The 19,930-nt window shown below is 36.5% G+C and overlaps 1 protein-coding gene across 1 annotated transcript; it reads right to left on the bottom strand.

Moving 5' to 3' along the window:
• Positions 1 to 6,666: 6,666 nt before the first annotated feature.
• On the bottom strand, positions 6,667 to 19,672 carry LOC311081378 (uncharacterized protein; the record flags this gene model as incomplete). The annotated part of the gene is made up of 5 exons (XM_084111919.1): positions 19,571 to 19,672; positions 13,989 to 14,570; positions 10,572 to 10,628; positions 10,287 to 10,334; positions 6,667 to 8,483 (listed from the first exon to the last, which is right to left on the bottom strand). Exons 1-5 carry the CDS (start codon positions 19,590 to 19,592, stop codon positions 6,667 to 6,669), a joined length of 2,526 nt encoding a protein of 841 aa, XP_083968045.1. The 5' UTR covers positions 19,593 to 19,672.
• Between the last annotated feature and the right edge of the window lie 258 nt (positions 19,673 to 19,930).

The raw sequence follows: 19,930 nt of genomic DNA, 5'->3' as shown, positions 1-19,930 counted from the left end.
AACATTTCACACAACATCATTTTACACGTGTCGAACTTTAACCTTTAGAAAAAGGCCCAAACATTGGGCAACATTGAACACGGCTGGTTAAATCTTCTCTTCTAGTTACTTCTTTCTGCCACCGCCACCTATCCTCTCTGGTGCATATTTCAAGTATTTGGCCATGTATTCGTTTACTTTTGTTGTAGTTGTATCAAATGAGCTCAAGACAGCGTCTGATGAGGGGGGGGGGGAAACAGATCAGTATTAGCAAACGCTAACCTCCCAAATTAATATCATTGATAATCATGTGCTTGGGCGAGCAACAAAAGGCGGTTGGTAGTAACCAGTGCTGCCGGTAGAGAAGTTAGTCTAGAGCCCAGAATGGAGTATTATATATAATATTAGAGCATGCTCTGTAGAGTCCTCCAACTAAAATGATTTCTTCATTTCTTATGAATTATTATTCTGCTTACTATATTAAATTATTTAAAACATTGTTACAAAACTACTATGTTAAAGCACACTCACCACAGATTATCTTGTAGAGACGGGTCTTCATGAACCCGCAACCTTCCCACTTCTTCCTCTGAGGCTCATTATGGCCATCATTTTATTTGTCATAGTTCTGCCATGGTAAAACAGATTTATATTAGAATATTATATTGCAATCAAGTTCATTATGAAAATGTAGCAGAGAGTGAGTAAGTGGGTGTGTGGGGGGAGTGCATGACAGTATATGACAGGGAACACCACTGTAAACTAATGCAAAAAAGGAACATAAAGTTACTTACATTGACTTCTTCACATGGTCTGCAGCATCAACGCCTCCCAACGTCTTCAGATGTTTACTCTGAAAAGAACAAGAAACAAGAAATTAAAAATAACCAGAAAAAGTGGTCAGTAGAGTGCAGACCTCCACAAAGCAGGCACATGATGAGGACGAGGAGTTTGTAGTGGTCACCAAAGTGAACAAGCCAATTGTCATAATGAAACTTTGCCAGCACTTTACAAGATTAATTATTTAAAACTTACCAGTTCTGCTCCCTCATTCTTGTCCTCCAAGCGATTCTCTAAAGCTTCAAGCTCTTCTTCAGTGTTTGCCAGCTTCACTTCATAACTTGTTCCAGCAGATGAGGTGGCAACGTGAACTCTCTTCTGGAATTCTAGCCAAAAAAGAAGCGATTGATTATTATTTTTATAATGTATTGAGTACGCTCTACACCACAAAATCATAGTTTTTTCATTTGCCCAATAAAAATGCACTGCAAAAACTCAATTTTACCAAGAATATTTATGATATTTCTAGTCAAATGTCTAATTTCTATTCAAAATAAATCTCATACACTTAAAATAAGACACCTAAAAAGTAACTTGTATTTAGACAATTTTCACTTGTTTCATGCAAATTTTCACAAAATAAATAGAAAAATCTGCCAGAGGAGCAATTTTTTATTTATTTTGCTTGTAATAATAATAATAATAATAAAAAAACTTACATGTGTTACATGTGCTCATGTGAAAAATCAGGTTAGTTTGAAGAATCAGCAAAGTGTCATATTGAACTGCTGAGTTCTGGATTCTCATCTGAGTCACTAAACTCCACCAATGCGTGTAATTGTGCATTCTGTCGTCTCCATTTTTTGTGATACATCTGGGAGTGTAAAATATAAAAACTAAATATTTTTAAGCCTAAATTTTTTATAAAGAAAATCATTCAATTTGAAAATAAGTCATAAAAACATTCAATCAAATGAGGGCTGTGCTCATCATTTTTTAAATATTATCTTCCACATCAACTTGTATTTAAATTTTACAAAAATGTAAATGATTTTTGTTTTAAGGGTTAAATTACTTTCAGATTCAAATAGATGGTTGGGTTAGGTATGGGGACAACTCACCGTTGAAGGAGACATCAAGTCGTGTTCTTCCAAATCTCTGGAAAAGAGAAGGAAGAAGAATGTGAAATCTCAACCTTATTTTTAAAGTTTGTGGATGGAAAGTATGTCAATGTGCCGCGTTCGACCAACAGAGACATCCCTAACACTAGCGCACACACTCCCTAGCACACAACGGCGGTTCGCAGTTAAACTAGTCTCTGCCCATACACACAATATTAATTAACACAATACAGTGCTATGCATAAGTTTATACACCCATGCTAAAGTTGACTAAAAAGAGGAATAAAAACTCATCTTTTGGAAATTGAACTTAATGCCTTAATTTAAAAAATTAGGAAAAATCCAACCTTTTAGGACACCAATTTTCTTTGTGAATGAATAATGTATCGTAAATAAATAAATGTTCTTCCTTAAAATACAGGGTGCATAAGTTTGGACACCCCTATGTTAAATTCCCATAGAGGCAGGCAGATTTTTATTTTTAAGTATTTTATTTTTTTATTTTTTAGGATACTATGCATCCTGATAAAGTTCCCTTGGCCTTTGGAATTAAAATAGCCCCACATCATCACATAGCCTTCACCATACCTAGAGATTGGCATGGGGTACTTTCCATAAGATCATCTCTCAATGCAAATCAAACCAGCTATTAGGCTAACTGAAATAAAACCATGCATTTTAAGGAAGAACATTTATTTATTTACGATACATTATTCATTCACAAAGAAAATTGGTGTCCTTAAAGGTTGGATTTTTCCTAATTTTTTAAATTAAGGCATTAAGTTCAGTTTCCAAAAGATGATTTTTTATTCCTCTTTTTAGTCAACTTTAGTATGGGTGTCTAAACTTATGCATAGCACTGTACGTATTAATATATGGGCCAGAGTCAGGCACACTCAACATTTATTTAGGAATTTTCTAGTTATAAAATGTGACTTCAAAAACTTTGCTTACCGTTTGAGCTGTTACCCCTAAATTCATTCCGAATCATAGACATTATATAAACTGGACACAGCGACCCCATTGGATTCAACGGAGACAAGTGAAGTCAATTAGAAGCACTCACTTCCTGATGGTCGAGCGACTGCACAGACTCAAACTGAGCTTGACGACGTAGATGTGACGTGAGCAACCCGTCTGTCTTCTAGTAGCTGTGCCGAGAGAAATCTAAATCATTCCCTTCCGAATCTCGCAGAGAGGGAGAGTGTGAGTAGGAGCTGTCCATGAGCTTGGAGCAGGAGCAACTTTTGCTAAGTATTCAGATTAATTACTTTGTCATTTTGCCTCCACGTCCCCCCGATTGCCCGCGAGCTTCTCCTCCTGTCCATACGGTAATCTCTCTACTGTGCGACAGAGAGTCGCGTGGTTATGACGCTATCGTTAGCCTACTTTTACAAAAGCTGCTTCTACGGGGCCATAATGTAAGATACAAGGTAATGGAGCCTTTTATACATTTTCGTGTTTCTTTAGAAATAAACAATGGACAAATGGAGTCTTCAAACGCCTCAGTTGTAAAGTTATTCGCTGTCAAAGTGACACCAAAATGAATGGGAGTCAATGGGATGCTAACAGCAGGTGATGGTCTGCTAGCCAATGGCGGCGCCCGGGGAAACTTCAAAATAATATGAAACCCTGCCCCCCTGTTCCGAACCGGTGTGGTATAGTATTCTGTAACACTATAGTGATGGGTCCGGGCTGAGGACCCAAGCAATCCGATTGGTTCAAAGCACGTTTTATGGGTAATCGCTTTAGTGCCTGGTTACAAATCACACAAAATCACTTTATTATAGAAGACGTTTGTACTACGTTATAACGAGTCATTAATGTATTTTAAATTATACGTTTCATATACTAGTATTTAACCGAAGCTATAGATTGTGAAATTAAACATTAAAACAGCTCACGTTAGCTACAAGTTATCGCGAGAACAGATTTAGATCAGGCATACTACTGGCATACTAATTGGGTCCTCAGCCCGGACCCATCACTATAGGGTTACAGAATACTATATCACACCGGTCCAGGTCAGAATCTGCCTAACGATGACAACACAGACCCACTTCGCGCATGCGCAATCGGGTGTTGTCTGGAACCGTCAGAGCCAATAGAATCACAGTTGTGTGATGGACAACCGCCGTCCTCCAATCAAGCTCTTGTATTGAACGATATTCCAAAATGATCAATCAGACTGGAGTTGCTCTCAAAGTACGCCAGGAGGTGTAGAAAGCGTCTCAATTCTCTATTGGCTGATGTGTATTTATTTTAATTTTTTATTCCTTATGAAAACGTGAATTGTATCTAAATGATTTTTGTATTACAAGATCAATTTATTTTTTCGGCAAATTGTAACAAATGTGTTATGCAATAAAAAAAAAAAAAAGATGTAACGTTAGAAAGCGCTTTTATCACGACTCAACAAACGTTTAATTCAGAGTTGATCTTTCAACGTTGTATCATTATTCATGCATCAACACTTTTTCAACAGTTAATTGATCAGCATTGTTTGGATGTTGGAACAACGTTATTTTTCTACTGATATATTTCAACAAAATGTTTAAAAGTCATGATTGTAAAAATAATGTTGATTTGACTTACAAATCAAAAATTTATTTTTATTTCTATGTTGAATCCGTATGTGTGTTAACACCACTTCAACCATTTGGTGTTCAATGTTGTTTTGACGTTGAATTAATGTTTTTTCATAAACTGACATTATTTCAACCACATTTAAATGTTTAAGGTCAGTCGAATGCCAGCTGTCCTTTTACAACTTTCCTATAAGAAGCCTTGCGTTTCCTTGTCTTCCTCTTGCGAGCTCGGATTCTCAGTCCTCTTCTCCTCTTGGTCTAGAACACAACAACCAGGTAATACTTGCATTTCTACTTCACTGAATATATGCTTTCTAATACATAGTATTATTTCTATCTATACTATTTCTTCATTTAATAAATGCTTAAAACACAGGATACATTTCAGTCATTTCAGTATTGTATTACCTTAATAAATGATTTTTCCACAAATGGCTTTTTATCATTTTCTTAATACTTTTATAACAACAGGTCTCAGTGTCTTTTTTTAATAAACCAAATTCATTATGATGTTTCTTATAAAAACCTCTTTACAGTGTTTTCCATACATACAGCTTTCTTATAAACCATATACAACACTTTTCTCTTATAAGATAATACATGGTTAATGTAAAACACTTTTCCTTACACAAAGTTACGATTATAGTCAATATAAGCCTGTTTATATGAGGCATTAATCATAACAGAATCAATTGCATGTTTCACCCGACAATAGGTAGAAACAATGAGTTAATAGTAATGAATACTTGTTAAATGATTATTACAAAAAAATACAGTGGTAAATACATAAAACAAGTTTATGATCAAGTGAAAAATTAAATTGACAGTTAAGAAAACATTAAGTGTATTTTTAATAAAATCATACAATTATTTTAAAATGGAAGGTTACACTTCATTCTGTTGTCTATAGTGACAACCTGACGTTGTGTGTGCAATTTACAGTTTAAATAAACAAGTTAATCAACAGGGAAAAATAAATTGACAGTAAAGAAAACAACAGATTAAAAGTAAACAAGAAAACAATTGTGTATTTTTAATGAAATCATATAAATGTACAATTAAAATGAATCATTTTAAAATAAAAAAGGTTACAATTTGTCCGTCTGTTGTGTATAATGACGTTGTGTGTGTTTGGGTGCAGTCCCTCAGTTCTCAGTTCTCCATGTTCCCGTGTTTTCATCATTAAATCCACTCCTCCGTCTCCGTCTCCTCCTTTGCTCCACGTTTCACAGAATGACTGACTGAGGATAACATACACAAGAGCAACAGGCTAACAGCTGCGAACAATCAAGTCTAATCACGGGGAAACTTCAGAGAACTACAAACACACAACAGAAAAGGAAAAGGAATCATTAGTTAAGATGAACTGAGAATGACCAATACTTCTACAGCATTTATTAATCTTAGTTAATATTAATTTCAACATTTACTAATTCATTATCAAAATGAAAGGTTGTATTTGTTAACATTAGTTAATGCACTGTGAACTAACATAATCAAACAATAAACAGCTGTTTTTTAACTAACATTAACAAAGATTAATAATTACTGTAACAGATTTATTGCTCATTGTTAGATCATGCTAGTAAATACATTAACTAATGTTAACTAATGAACCTTATTGTAAAGGGTTACCATATATATATATATATATATATATATATATATATATATATATATATATATATATATATGGTAACCCTTTACAATAAGGTTTATTAGTTAAAGTATTAACTTACATGAACTAACAATGAGCATATATATGTGTGTGTGTGTGTGTGTGTGTGTGTGTGTGTGTGTGTGTGTGTGTGTGTTTTAAATGCATTCATTGATTTAATTAACTTTACATTTTTCTTGTTCATGCAGAATTAATAACTAGAATCAATGAAAGTAAAATAACAACATCCCAAAACAGCAGTTTGATACTTTCTGATCATTTGTGATACATGACATATTCATATTCAGCTCGTTCAATATAACATAAGTCAATTTTAGATGTATGATTTTCTCACAAGCCGTTCAGCAAAATAATACAGGTTTACATATACTGTACATCAGGTTTAGAAGATGAAGACCCTTTAAACTACTGTATTTTTCAAAGTATTGTAAGTATAATAAAAATGCATGCAGAGCATCTTAAGACAGAGTCAAATGTTTTAGTTTATAGTCGTAGTAATTGTAGATAAAGGGTCAAAGTTTCACTTGAACACATAATTCTTTACTTTACTGAACAGGGCTCTTGGATCAAATTCTTTGTCTCTTGTTGCAGGTTTGTATGTTTTCCAGTCCTCTGGAAGCACTCTTCCTCTGGACACCTTACTGATGATCTCTGCCTTCTTCCTGACGTCCATTAAAGACTGAACGCAATCTCGAAATCCAGGCTTGGCTTCTAGTTTCTCAGACTCGATCATCAGATCAATGTAGTCAGGAGTGGACAGAGGATTGGGCTTGAGGGCGATTTCCTCCAGACGCTCCAAAGACTTTTGAGATCTTTCAATCAGTCCAGTCACAATATCCTGGACAACCTCAAACTCCTTTACAAGCTCTTCAAAGATCTTTTCCTTTGACATGACCTGTCCATGTGCATCCTCATATCGCCTTTTTAAATCCTGACAGGTTCCCTTTCTCTTCTCTAGGACATATTCCCATTTGTATTTCTGATTAAAATGCACATTCCAGGCACACTTTCCTGGACACACCGTACACCTTCCATCTTTCATGACACTGCACTTATGTCTTTCACTGTCATTTGCATGAGTGCATGTGCCATGACATGTGAAGTGACACGTCTGGCAGTTGGATAAGTAGTAGCCAGTGTTGTTTACGATCTGTGTTGGGACATTTACTTCAAATTCATATTCAAAATCCTTGTTAGCCTCCATTTCCGCCTGGTGTTGCTCCAGAGCTGCTCTTGTCTTCTTGATTTCATCCAGTTTCGTCAGACCAGCATTGATTTGGGGCCGGAGGTCTTCCACAAGCACTTCTAGCTGCTGTCGCTCTTTCAGGACTTCCCGTGTCAGAGACAAGCTCTGGGTTTGCATCTTCTTAAGGGATGTGAAGAACTTTATCATGCTAGAAAATCCCAGCGTCCAGAACATCTGATCAAAGTTGTCACAGTCAGACTCCTCATCGTCTGTCGATGTGTTACTGGTAGCAAACAGAGCAGAGTTGTTGAACTTGAAGTGAAGCGGCTCTCCAGACTCATTGGTAGAACAGGGAACCTCAGAGACTTTGATGGCCTCGAGAACAGGAGGTGTTTTTCCATCTGCAAAGGTGACCATCATAAGGATGTTTTCAGCAATATCCTTCCCAAATATGGAAAGAATGAAGTCAAAGACGTATTTCTGTTTGTGTGTCAGACGGGCAAGTGAAGCCTGTACTACAAAACACACGGCATCAATGCGGTCGATTCCTCCTGGATTAGAAAAGAACTCCTGAATGTGCTTTGTGATTTTCTGGTCATGTGAAATTCCTCTGGTATCACCGAAGCCTGGTGTGTCCACAATGGTCAGAGAATATGGGACCCGAAAACCATCCATGTGATTGATTTGATATGCCGTGATCTCTGAAGTCTGAGTTTCAGCCTGGGATTTCTGCTTCCCTTCATCTACCAGCACAAACCGGAAGTCATCTTCCCATTGCACTCCCAGGATGTAGTTGATCATGCTGTTAATCAGAGTGGTTTTTCCTGAACCTCTGGCTCCGATCATCATGATGGTCTTGTTCTCTTTAGTGACGCTTTTCCCAAACGTGCTTCTTCTGCAGAATCCATCACGGTTCTGCCACGCTTCAGACAGATTGAGTTTAAACATGGGCAGGTTTTCATTGCTTTTACAAGATATTTTTCTGCTCCAGTTGTTCTTGATATCATGTGCAACCCTTAAACTCTTTCCATCGCTGTGGTCTTTTCCCATGGTGCTGCTGCTTGTGTTTTCTCTTGATGTCTTCAGTGTGTCATTAACAGCAGACTGGCTCAGTCTATTTGTCTTCTCCTGATCTGTTTCCACACGAGCTGCTTAAAGAAAAACAATACAATAGTGTGAACATCCGGTCATCAATACAGTATAATTACTCAGTGTTCACACTGTGTACGGCTGTACTGTATCTAGACTGAATCTGATGTCTTGTGTGAACAGCCTAATCTTTACACATGCTGTCATGACACATTATACAGTTTGGATATTTAGTTGTTTTCCAAGATAATCTAAATCTTGAAGAGAAAATAAACAGATAATGAAAAACAATAATAAAGCTAGTAGGTGATTTTCTGGCTCCTTGCAGACCTTGATAAACCTACAATACAACTACAAATGAAGGAAATCCTACAGGAACTCCTGAGTTTTATGGAGATGGCTGAAGGGTACACACACACTGCCCCAATACTGTTCACAGGGTTCGTACAGATTCTGCAAAATGAAATTACAGGACTTTAAGCACTACTTTTTAGGATTTCAAGGACTTCAATCAGCACTTATAAAACAATGTCTTTATTTTATTTTATTGTTTTACTCAAATTACACATGTATATGGTATCTAATGTTTCACATCATAGAGATCAATCCACTGACCAGCGCTGTCAGGCATGGGAAATCACCGTAACCACTGAAAGGACATTGAAACAGATTTTTTTTCCTATGAATATATGATTGACCTGAAGAATGAAAGTTGTATTATATACTTATCATATACTTAATATCATGCTCATAGACATGTGAAATAGCTCTATATCTCAGACGGGCTGCAGCGTTAATTTATTGTGAAACGATTGTAATTTTTCAACAACAACATTTTTAATTAGGGATGCGCCGATACCACTTTTTGCAGAACGAGTCCGATACCCATACTTTCATTTTTGGTACTCGCCGATACCGTAACCGATCCCTGAATTATCACTGCATTTGTAATTTTTAAATGTATTACTAGATAAACCAAAAGAATATAAATCATATTAGTTGGCTTAATTTGTTCATCAAATATATATTTCCTTCAGTTATTCTCCTGCTTAATTAAGCCTGCTAAAATGCATTGTATGAGCTTCTGTTACTGTCACTGTTCATTCTATTGCTCTATCATATTTTATCTGTCATTTAATAGCACAGCACATATTTAGAGCAGCTCCAGCAGGGCTCAGTGCTCAGGATCGGGTCAGCAGTTCAGATGTTGAGATACCAGTGAAATATCAATTATTTAATCAAATTTTGATACAACAAAAACTACCAGCCTAATTAATGTGAATTTAAAACATTATTAAAGGTAAGTAAGCAGTCAGTAACAAAATAAGAACAAATAATCAAATTACAAATAGGACAAATAAATACAATAGAACAAAGAAAGGCTACAAATAAACAGTATTTAGAGTTTTTCGGGTAGATCTAACAGGTACAGCAATATGAATAGTCATCAAATGTGAAAACATTGCATATTCATTACTGTATAAATTAAATATAGATGGATATTTTTGTAAAGTTGAAAAGGGTAGCCTATTGAGTCAAGAGCAGTTAGTCATTTATTTGTCCTTTGTTTGATTAACATTAAAACACAGCAGCAGGTTTATTAGACTGCTGTCCCTTTAAGACCGAACGCACGGACCCCATCTGAACATGACTACGGTCACTTGAGATATAACCGACTTTATTTACTGGGATACTCGCTAAAACAGACTTTTTTACATAATTTAGTGTGAATTTGTCCGTACAAGCACAAGATGTGAAAGAGAATTCAATTCAGTATTTGCGCGCTGTCTATCAAGACGTTGGTTTTTCGGGGTGCGCGCTTCGGATGTTTGCGTTCATTAAACTTCTTGACCTTACTGACTTACACTGTAGGAAGTCGTTCCTGGTCTTGGGAACAATGTTGGTGGGAGTTACTGTGGAAATCAACAGACATGAAGAATGTGATTATCATCTTAAGAAAAAAATGATCCTTGAATCAATTCCTAACACATTTCTAATATGATGTTCTAGATGATATTAGATGGAGAAAATGAGAGGAATTGCAAAAATCCTCACTTGAAAAGACAACATTTAGTTCAAATGATTACTTGCATAACTAATTTCAGACAGTATAAAAATAACACATTAAAAAAATTGTGATTAATATTTACCCTCCGTTGAACTGGCTCCAACAGGAGCAGGATCCTCAAAACTGCCCTCAGCCTGAGCTGTGTGAGAGAGAAAGAGATCAAGTGAAAATACAGTGACATTAAACCACACAAACACATCAGCAAAGACAGTAGTTATTCATTTATATTGAAAACATTTACTCTGAGAGATTAATAATAGAAAAATAGTATTACAAATATATTTGGATTTTTTTCCAATAATAAATTTTTTTTTTTTTTTTTAAACGGCACATTTCATTTTAACTTTTATAAGTTATACATTTTAACAATTTATGCTTTTCTTACACAGTATTTTAGTCTTGTTTCCAGTCCAAATATCTAAAAATAATTACATCAAGAAGCATTTACTAGATGTGTAAAATGACATAAGAAATTATATCTTGTTTTCTGTCAATCAAAGTTAAGTTTTTTGCTTAAATCGAGCTATTCATTCATTCATTCAATCTTTATTAAGGACACAGAATCCCAGTCAATTAAAAGTTAAAAGTAAAACAAAAAGGAAAATAATAATAATAATTGAAAGCAAAAAAAAATAACATAATACATTATTTACACATATAAGCAAGAGCGCCAGTGCTTCCAGATTCTTGAAGTAAACCTGACCGAGCTTTTCCTCGGACAGACCAAAGCTTGTACAATACAGTTTGACTGATTCAGGACTCTACACATAAATGTATAGATACAGTGCCTAATGCCAGCTGCACAAGATCTTATTCCATTATTAGTAAACATCTCACTTGCACTACTGTGCCGTGGTACTTTCAATAGCATTCTCAGAGAGTCATTGTATGCCACCATCAGAGCCTGCATGCTCTTCTTTTTGTAGTTGCGCCAGAGGTGCGCAGCATACAAAGGCGAGCAGAAACTTTTAAACAATACAATTTTGACATTGGTGGAACACATGTGAAACTTACGAGCCAATACATTAGCCTGCCCATATAGTTTACACCTCTGCCTAAACAAGTCTCTATCGTCAGAAAGGTCATTTGTAGGTCATCCTAGTGTCCAAGATATTTAACCTCATCTGTGACCTGTAGAACATTTCCACAAAGATAAAAGTCTGGGAACATCAACTTCTGATCCTCTTTTGTTTTAACAATCAGTATGTGGCTTTTTAGAGCATTATACTAATATCAAATGCATCGCCATAGGAGGAGCAGATATTCAGAAGCTTCTGCAGGCCTGCACTATAAGGGCTTATCAATACTAAGTCATCTGCGTACATCAAATGGTTACACAAGACATCACCAACAAGACACCCAGTATTACATTCATTAAGTTTCACAGACAGGTCATCAATATATAAATTGAACAAAGAAGGAGACAAAATTCCACCCTGACGTACTCCCTTACTCACTTTGAAACAGTCAGATATAGAGTCGCCCCATTTCACCCTCATAGACTGACAAGAATACCAAAAAATAAGAATCCTAGTATGGTATCCTGGAACACCTCTTTCTGTTAGTTTATCAAACAACTTACCATGATTAAAGGGTAACTTCACCTCTGGAAAGATGAATGTGTATTTAAATTGGGTCATTTATGTAGAAGAAATGTGAAATTATTTTTGAATTTGGAGCTTTCTAGACTGAGAAAAGCCAGAAAATTTATTTTTGGCTCATGTGGATGAAAGACAACAACTCCCAGAATGCACTTGCTTCGCTGCTCTACGAGGCCACTCTCAAGCCACGCCTACCGGTTAGAGAGCAGTTGTAAACAATAAAGCTAAGCTAAGCTAGTCTCTGTGAGTCTGCCCGGGGTTTTTGAGATTGCATATCGCACAAAATGTCCTGGATTCGGCTTTTGCGTTCTACAGTCGCCATTCATTGTGTTTATAGGACGAGACTAGGGCCGCGGGGGAATGACGCGAGGCCGGTGGCGTGATTACTGATGAGCGACACCTGTGAGACGCACTGGTCTTGTATCTCTCACGGAGGAGCGGGTATTTTCTTAGCAATGGTAAAACGCACATCAACCGATCACGCCACCGGCCTCGCGTCTTTCTCCCGCGGCCCTAGCCTCGTCCTGCTCGCCACAGTAAACATGATGAATGGCGACTGTAGAACGCAAAAGCCGGTGGCGTGATTACTGATGAGCGGCGCCTGTGAGACGCGCCGGTCTTGTGGGCTCTCTCTCACGGAGGAGCGGGTATTTTCTTATCAATGGTAAAACGCACATCAACCGATCACTTGTTTAGCGTTCATGTAAACACTACATTCAGATTCACCAATCGGAAAATGGGTGGAGTGTCCCTTTAATACGGTCAAAGGCTTTAGAAGCATCTAGAAAACACATGAATATTGTAGACCGCTGGTTGTTGTATTTATCCAATAGTTCTTTAAGTGCAAAAATGCACATGTCTGTGCAATGCCCATGCTTGAAGCCAAATTGGTTAGCTGTGGTGTACAAATATGGCTCAAGTCTCGACAATAGAATCCTTTCAAGCACCTTTGACACAGAGCTTGCCAAGGCTATAGGCCTATAAATAGGAGCTAAATTATCTGCCAATGGGGAAGGGAAAAAACTTAATTCAAATGGAAAATAAAAAATAAACTTAAACTCTTTCAATCGCTGTGGTCTTTTCCCATGGATATTTTGTTGTTTTCCAAAAAATGCCAGACATTTTTAATTTCGAGATAATCTAAATCTTGAAGAGAAAATAAACAGATAATGATAAATAATAATAAAGGTAGTAGGTGATTTTCTGGCTCTTGCAGGCTTTGATAATCCTATTACAATACAACTACAAACGTCCCAAGGGAATCCTACAGGAACACCTGAGTTTTATGGAGATGGCCGTGGCTGAAGGGTACGCGTTGACATTGCCTGAACCCTGTGTTTGCTGCTTAAGCAGGTGAAGAAGTGCTCTACGTCACCCATCTGCCTCATCACATCCTCAGATTCTTAATATCACAGCCTATTGTAGTTCTTGTGTTTCTGCTCGCCTCTTCTGTTTTTCTGTTCTTCCCATCAGTGATTCTGCTTGTTAACAGCAGGTGTTCATCACTAATGCTCAATCATCAATCGATTCATATACTTTAACACTCTGTGGAGTGGGACCATATGAACACTGAGCCGTGGTGATTTAACACTGAGGATTTCGATCCGTCCATCCACAACATCCTAGCAACACCGTAGTAACCATCTTACAAAGTTCATTTATCTGTCTGTTTGTCTGAGAGACAAGATTAAACCTTCAGATTTTAATATATGAAGTAGTACTTCAGGCTTTCATAAAAGCCAAAAGCCAACTTTTTTTATCAAGTTTATCACAGCCAACAGGAGTGTCTACATACACAACAATAAGCTGAAATGTTAATGCAACATGATGTGATTGCAGCATAGTGTTTTTTTTTTACAAATAAAGATAACATTTACTCAGATATTTTGTTGACTCACCTCTTTCTGTGGCTTCTGTAGAGAAATATAAATCTTCATATTTGTTACAAATCAAGTAACGTCCATCATTGCCTTGAACAGTTTTCTGAAATGTCGCTATAAGGTCGGCAGGAGTGCTGTTTGTCCCCAGTCTGTAGTGTCTGTTAAAACACTTATTGATGATTTCCTTTATGACGTCATTGACTTCGGTCGGCTCTGCCCCGTCAGGCTCTTGTGTCGTGAGCACCAGAGTGTGTTCAAACACACTGTCAGAGAAACAGTTGAGCACTTTCTCTATGCACCCTTTCTCTTCTCTCGAATACTCATCGGGTTTGAGGACCAGAACGATCACATGAGGTCCCGGCGCAGACAGAGACACACACTCCTTCACTCTCTGTGTGATGTTATGTTGTGAGAGATCTGAGCTGAGCAGTAGAGGAGTGTTGATGACCGTCACGTGTCTTCCTCTGACTCTCTCACTGTACGGCTCTACATCAGCTGGAGGAGATTCACTGTCAAACGCTGCTCTTCCTAAGATGAAGTTTCCCACTCGGCTGTTTTCTGATACACTCCTGCCCAGAAGAACAATCCTCAGAACACTCACTGAAACACACAACACACATGATGTTACAGTGTGAAAATGAGGCACCATTTAGTCTGGAACCTGAAGCGACCTTCTTGAGAACCTCTAGGAACCCTTTACTCAGTTCAATTCAATTCACGTTTATTTGTATAACGCTTTTCACAATACACATCATTTCACAGCAGCTTTACAGAAAATGCATGAGTCCACATTACAGTTTACAGTGATCTGTTATCAGAGGAAACTGTCTAAGTTATGCATTTCAGAAATGTAGATATATAAAAATCACAGTTAGCTAAACATGTATTAATTTAAACAATGTAATAATTGAATGCAGAAACAATGAGCTCATTGAAGTAATGAATACTAGTTTGTTAACAAATGATTGATATTTATAAAATATAGCTAAATAAAATATAATATATATGTAAAATATAGCCTTTAGGTTCCTCAGATACCCTGTATGGTGTCTCTGTGTATCTATAAAGACTAGACTTACTCTCAGGAGGAATCGTTTCTTTGCTGTTTCTTCTCCTGGTAGGACGAACACAGACCACACCTGCAGAAAAAAAACATTTCAATTATATTTGATACTTACAGCACAGTAATTCTACACCTCAGTTTTACTGAATAAATAAATACTGGCAAACAAACAACAAAGCTTTCTTTCTAGACGCTAGAGCCCGACCGATATATCGGCGGGCCGATATTATCGGCTGATATTAGGCATTTTCCTAACTATAGGTATCGGCATTTATAACGGCCGATAAATTAATATATTAAAAAAATGCAGCGTGCAATGATTTATGTAAGGATGGCGCTGCCAATAAAGCACCTAAAAGCTGTTACAAAGAACTGGCAAAAGTGGCAAAAAAATAACAGCGCATCTGGTGTAGACACAGTGTTAAAGCTCATTCTGCTACGTTACAACATCAAGCAATATTCCAATAATTTATGTAATTATAACACTTTATATAGGGCCATTTTGCATTAAAAGTAGCCAGATGGAGACGCAACACGTTCAGAATTAATACACTTTTAGTAAACTACAGAACAGCGCGAGCGGGAAGCGGCGCACCTCACGCGGGCAGAGAACGCGTCCGAGAACGGACACTGTTAGTGATATAAAAGGCACACACACAGGTCTGTTAAATTAAGCAATACTTTTAAGGTAGTCTAATATTTTTCTGACTAACAAAATTACTGACACAGTAAAGGGTAGATTTAAATAAAGAAAAACGAAATTTAAATAAAGAAAAACGAAATATAAATAAAGAAATTAAACGAAATTTAAATAAAGAAATTAAACGAAATTTAAATAAAGAAAAACGGAATTTAAATAAAGAAAAATGAAATTTAAATAAAGAAATTAAACGAAATTTAAATAAAGAAAAACGAAATTTAAATAAAGAAAAAACGAAATTTAAATAAAGAAAAACGGAATTTAAATAAAGAAAAATGAAATTTAAATAAAGAAATTAAACGAAATTTAAATAAAGAAAAACGAAATTTAAATAAAGAAAAAACGAAATTTAAATAAAGAAAAACTAAATTTAAATAAAGAAAAACGAAATTAAGTTTAATTAAAAAACGAGATTAATTTAGATTGATAATAACGGGTAAAAAGGCTAATACATTTTGTTTCTATTATTCCATTTTCCACAATGTCAAAGCAACACAGCTTAATCCAAAACACAAGCTCAGACATGCACTTCCTCCATACAAACTCCGCTGTTCTGCGCTCTTGCCAGAGAAGACTCCCGTTGCTGTAACACTTGCGCGTCGGTTCTGTTTCTAGCATGCATGCGTTTTCCGCGTGGCTCGAGCCGCGCCTGAGAGACGCGTGTCTCACGCAGGCAGTGTGCAAACTCCAACCTGTTAACATGGGAGCCGAAATAAAATAAAAATAAAATAAAAAACGGCCATGCCACGCAGTGTGTCGCTGGCCTTATTCAAGCGCGAATGAGAACCGTTTCGCGGGGGATCCCAGATGTAAAAAAAAAACAAAAAAACAACAACAAATATTCGAATGTCAAATTTTCAAATCGAATACCAACCCACTGAATGAATACTCGAATATTCGGGTCCAGCCCTAGTTTCACGTTTAGTACATTTTGCTTACTACTTATTTAAAATAGTATAAAACTACTGTACATATGTAATTATAAACGTTTTCATTATGATATTATTAATTTTACTTTACTAAAAAGATCTGAGCTCTTCCTCCACTGGTAGATATTAGAGAAATTAAGATTAAAAATAGAAGAGTATTTAGAATATAATATAATATAAAATGCAATGCAAACTAGTTTGGTTACAGCTCAAATTCTCATTCTATCATTCACCCTGCCTCCATTACATATCTTTGTCACACAAGTGTTTAATCACCACATTTGAGTTATCATTGCAAAACGTTTATATACTGTATTTATTCTGTTTATACTGTGTATTCTATATACAGTACCCATCAAAAGTTTGTACACACCAATTGGAAAGTGTGTCCAAACTTACTGTACTATAATACACATAAATAATATTGCTACTGTATTATAATATACACATAAATAATATCGGCCGATATATCGGTATCTTTTTTTTTTATCGGTATCGGCATCGGCGCCCAAAAATCCATATCGGTCGGGCTCTACTAGACGCTTTATTAAATTCTCAACATGATCAAAATTATTGAACACAACAACAGAATTGTAATTTCAATTATTAGTGAATTTAAGTGTTTGATTTAGGTGATATTCTCTGTTGATTTATTCTGAAGATTAATCATGACATGATTTATTTATGAAGTGTTTCATACAATATTCACTCAAAGGCCACTTTATTAGGTACATCTGTTCAACTGCTCGTTCACACAAACATCGGCTGCGTCTGAAAACTTAAGGCGGGCATTAAATGTGTGATTTCTGTGTGATTTCCAACTCACATTGAGCGAGTAGATCTTGTGCGATGTAAAGCCAAAGCTCATGTTTTATGTGCTCACACTGTACGGTCTGAACGTCGAGCTGCGACTTCACTGCTCACTCTATACGTGTGAAATATGTGCAATAAACCCCCTAGCCAATATAATAGACCATGATATTGTGTATCAAGAGATATCGACAATTAGCTATTGATATAAAGAGGATTTAGCATTTCTAATTTATGCATTAAATTATTATTATTATTATTATTATTAGTGTAGGCCTACTTTTATTATTAAATTGATATTACAATTGCCTCACAATAATTTCATAGAGCATCACAGCATAACCTAAAAGTGAGGATAATAAAAAATTAGATAGATCATCTTACTCCTTATTAAAAATGATTTAAAAACATTTAGGTCTATTACACAAATTATAGGCCTATAATTAAAATTATTAACGGTCTATAATATTTATGAACACTGCAATAATCAGTAATCAATGAAAATTAAGAGCAGTTTTATTTAGAAAATAAATTGCTTGACATATTTTATCAAGCCTCGGACCAGACCGGGAATTATGCGTTCCTATAGCACCACTATCAACCCCTAAATGAATCTGCAGCAGTCTGCAAATAGACAGGATATGACAGCATTTATAGGATGCATTGAGGAGGAGGCCGAACTACACTCAATGGCCATTGACGCTGACAGTATTATGGTCAGTGACACTGACTCAGATTCTGTGTAAAGGACAATTCTTTGTGACTGTGTGTATTTCTCAAGTTGAATAAGATATTCAGTTCCCACTTTAAGAACCTTAGTTCCCAGGACATCCACAAGATGGATGTAAATGCTGATGCTGTTAAAGGAGGGCAGGCGTAAACGCATGATAGGATGACTGAAATTAAAGGTTTAATAATAAATTTGCTTTTAGATTTAATTGCTTTTTTTGGTCTGGAGCAGTGCAGGAAACCAAAGATTGCCCATTAGAAAGACTAAATTGAATTACATCTCATGTTTCACCACTCTGGACATTAGAGCCAGTGGATTAGCTGGATTAGCTCCGCCCCTGGATTAGCACTAATTTGAAAGCGAAACTAAAATGCGCACGAGTGTTTGAGTAGCCTACTCGTTAGACGTCAGACAGCGCGCCTTCCAGACGGCTAAATAAAGTGAAGCTGGATTTGAAAGTGCGCACTGCAGTGATGCCTCCAATCACTTTGATCAGAAATGCAGTTAAGTGTGAGATGTGCAGCGCCAATCTATCATATTCATAACATTATAATGAGAACACGATTGTAATATAATTTAGTAAATTCTCTTTGCTTTAGTTTTTCAGCGCGCTTTTAAAGGAAGTGCACGTTCACGTGTTACACATCAGACTAGCACGGTCAAGTTCATGTGCGCATTCGCGTCCTTTTGTGCAGATGTAAGTAGCAAGATTACTTTTATGTTGTCTATATCTCAGGGTTTCTCAAACTCGGTCCTGGAGGGCCACTGTCCTGCACAGTTTAGCTCCAACCCTGATCAAACACCCCTAGCTGTGAGTTTCTAGTGATCCTGAAGACATTGATTAGCTTGCTCAGGTGTGTTTGATCAGGGTTGGAGCTAAACTGTGCAGGACAGTGGCCCTCCAGGACCGAGTTTGAGAAATCCTGCTATATCTGATTAATCTTAAATATAAGACGCGTTTGGTTTAGTTTAATAACCAGCGAGCAAAATGCTGCAGTTAACCGACTGTTCATTCACTTTTAAGTTTAAGCTCAAATGCAATGTCCGACATTACGGACGGTTTGAAAGTGAAACTGAAATGCGCACGTCTGCACAGGCATTCATAACGGGGAGCGTCCACAGAGAGAGAGTGTTTTCAGATCACTCCTATGGTAGGAATTAATTGAAAACACTCGCTCTGCACCATAATGAATGCCCCTGCAGACGTGCGCATTTTAGTTTCGCTTTCAAATTAGCGATTTAAAAGCCCCCGCTGGTGATAACGGTATTACTGGTGTTGTCACACTTTCATTAAAAAATATTCTCACCGTCACATCCTTAGTATATGTAGTATATGTAGCTATGTGTCTTGCTGTGTGTATATCTCACCTTTGCTCTCTCTGCTGGACATGATGATATTCAGTTTCTTATCCGTCTCATTCTTTAATCTTCAGTTGATCATCTTCTCTGACTCCTGAGATCGGTTCCTTTTCCTTTGGGAGATTAAATAGATTTTTCACCTTTTTTTTTCACGCCATTTTCAAATGCATAAATACATTGGCGTTATTTTGACGCCAAAACTCTCTTTCTTTCTTTTTTAAATAAATAAAAAATATAAATCACACTACAGAGAGTAAAAGGTAACAATGTTGATAATTAAGTGTTAAGATTCACTGAAGGAAAGAGGAACAACAAGAACAGAAAAAGAGAAAATACGAGCAGAAACATAAGAACTACAAATGACTTAAG

Source organism: Abramis brama, assembly GCF_963993115.1.
Source record: "Abramis brama genome assembly, chromosome: 4".
NCBI lineage: Eukaryota > Metazoa > Chordata > Actinopteri > Cypriniformes > Leuciscidae > Abramis > Abramis brama.
This window is presented reverse-complemented; position numbering and strand designations above follow the sequence as displayed.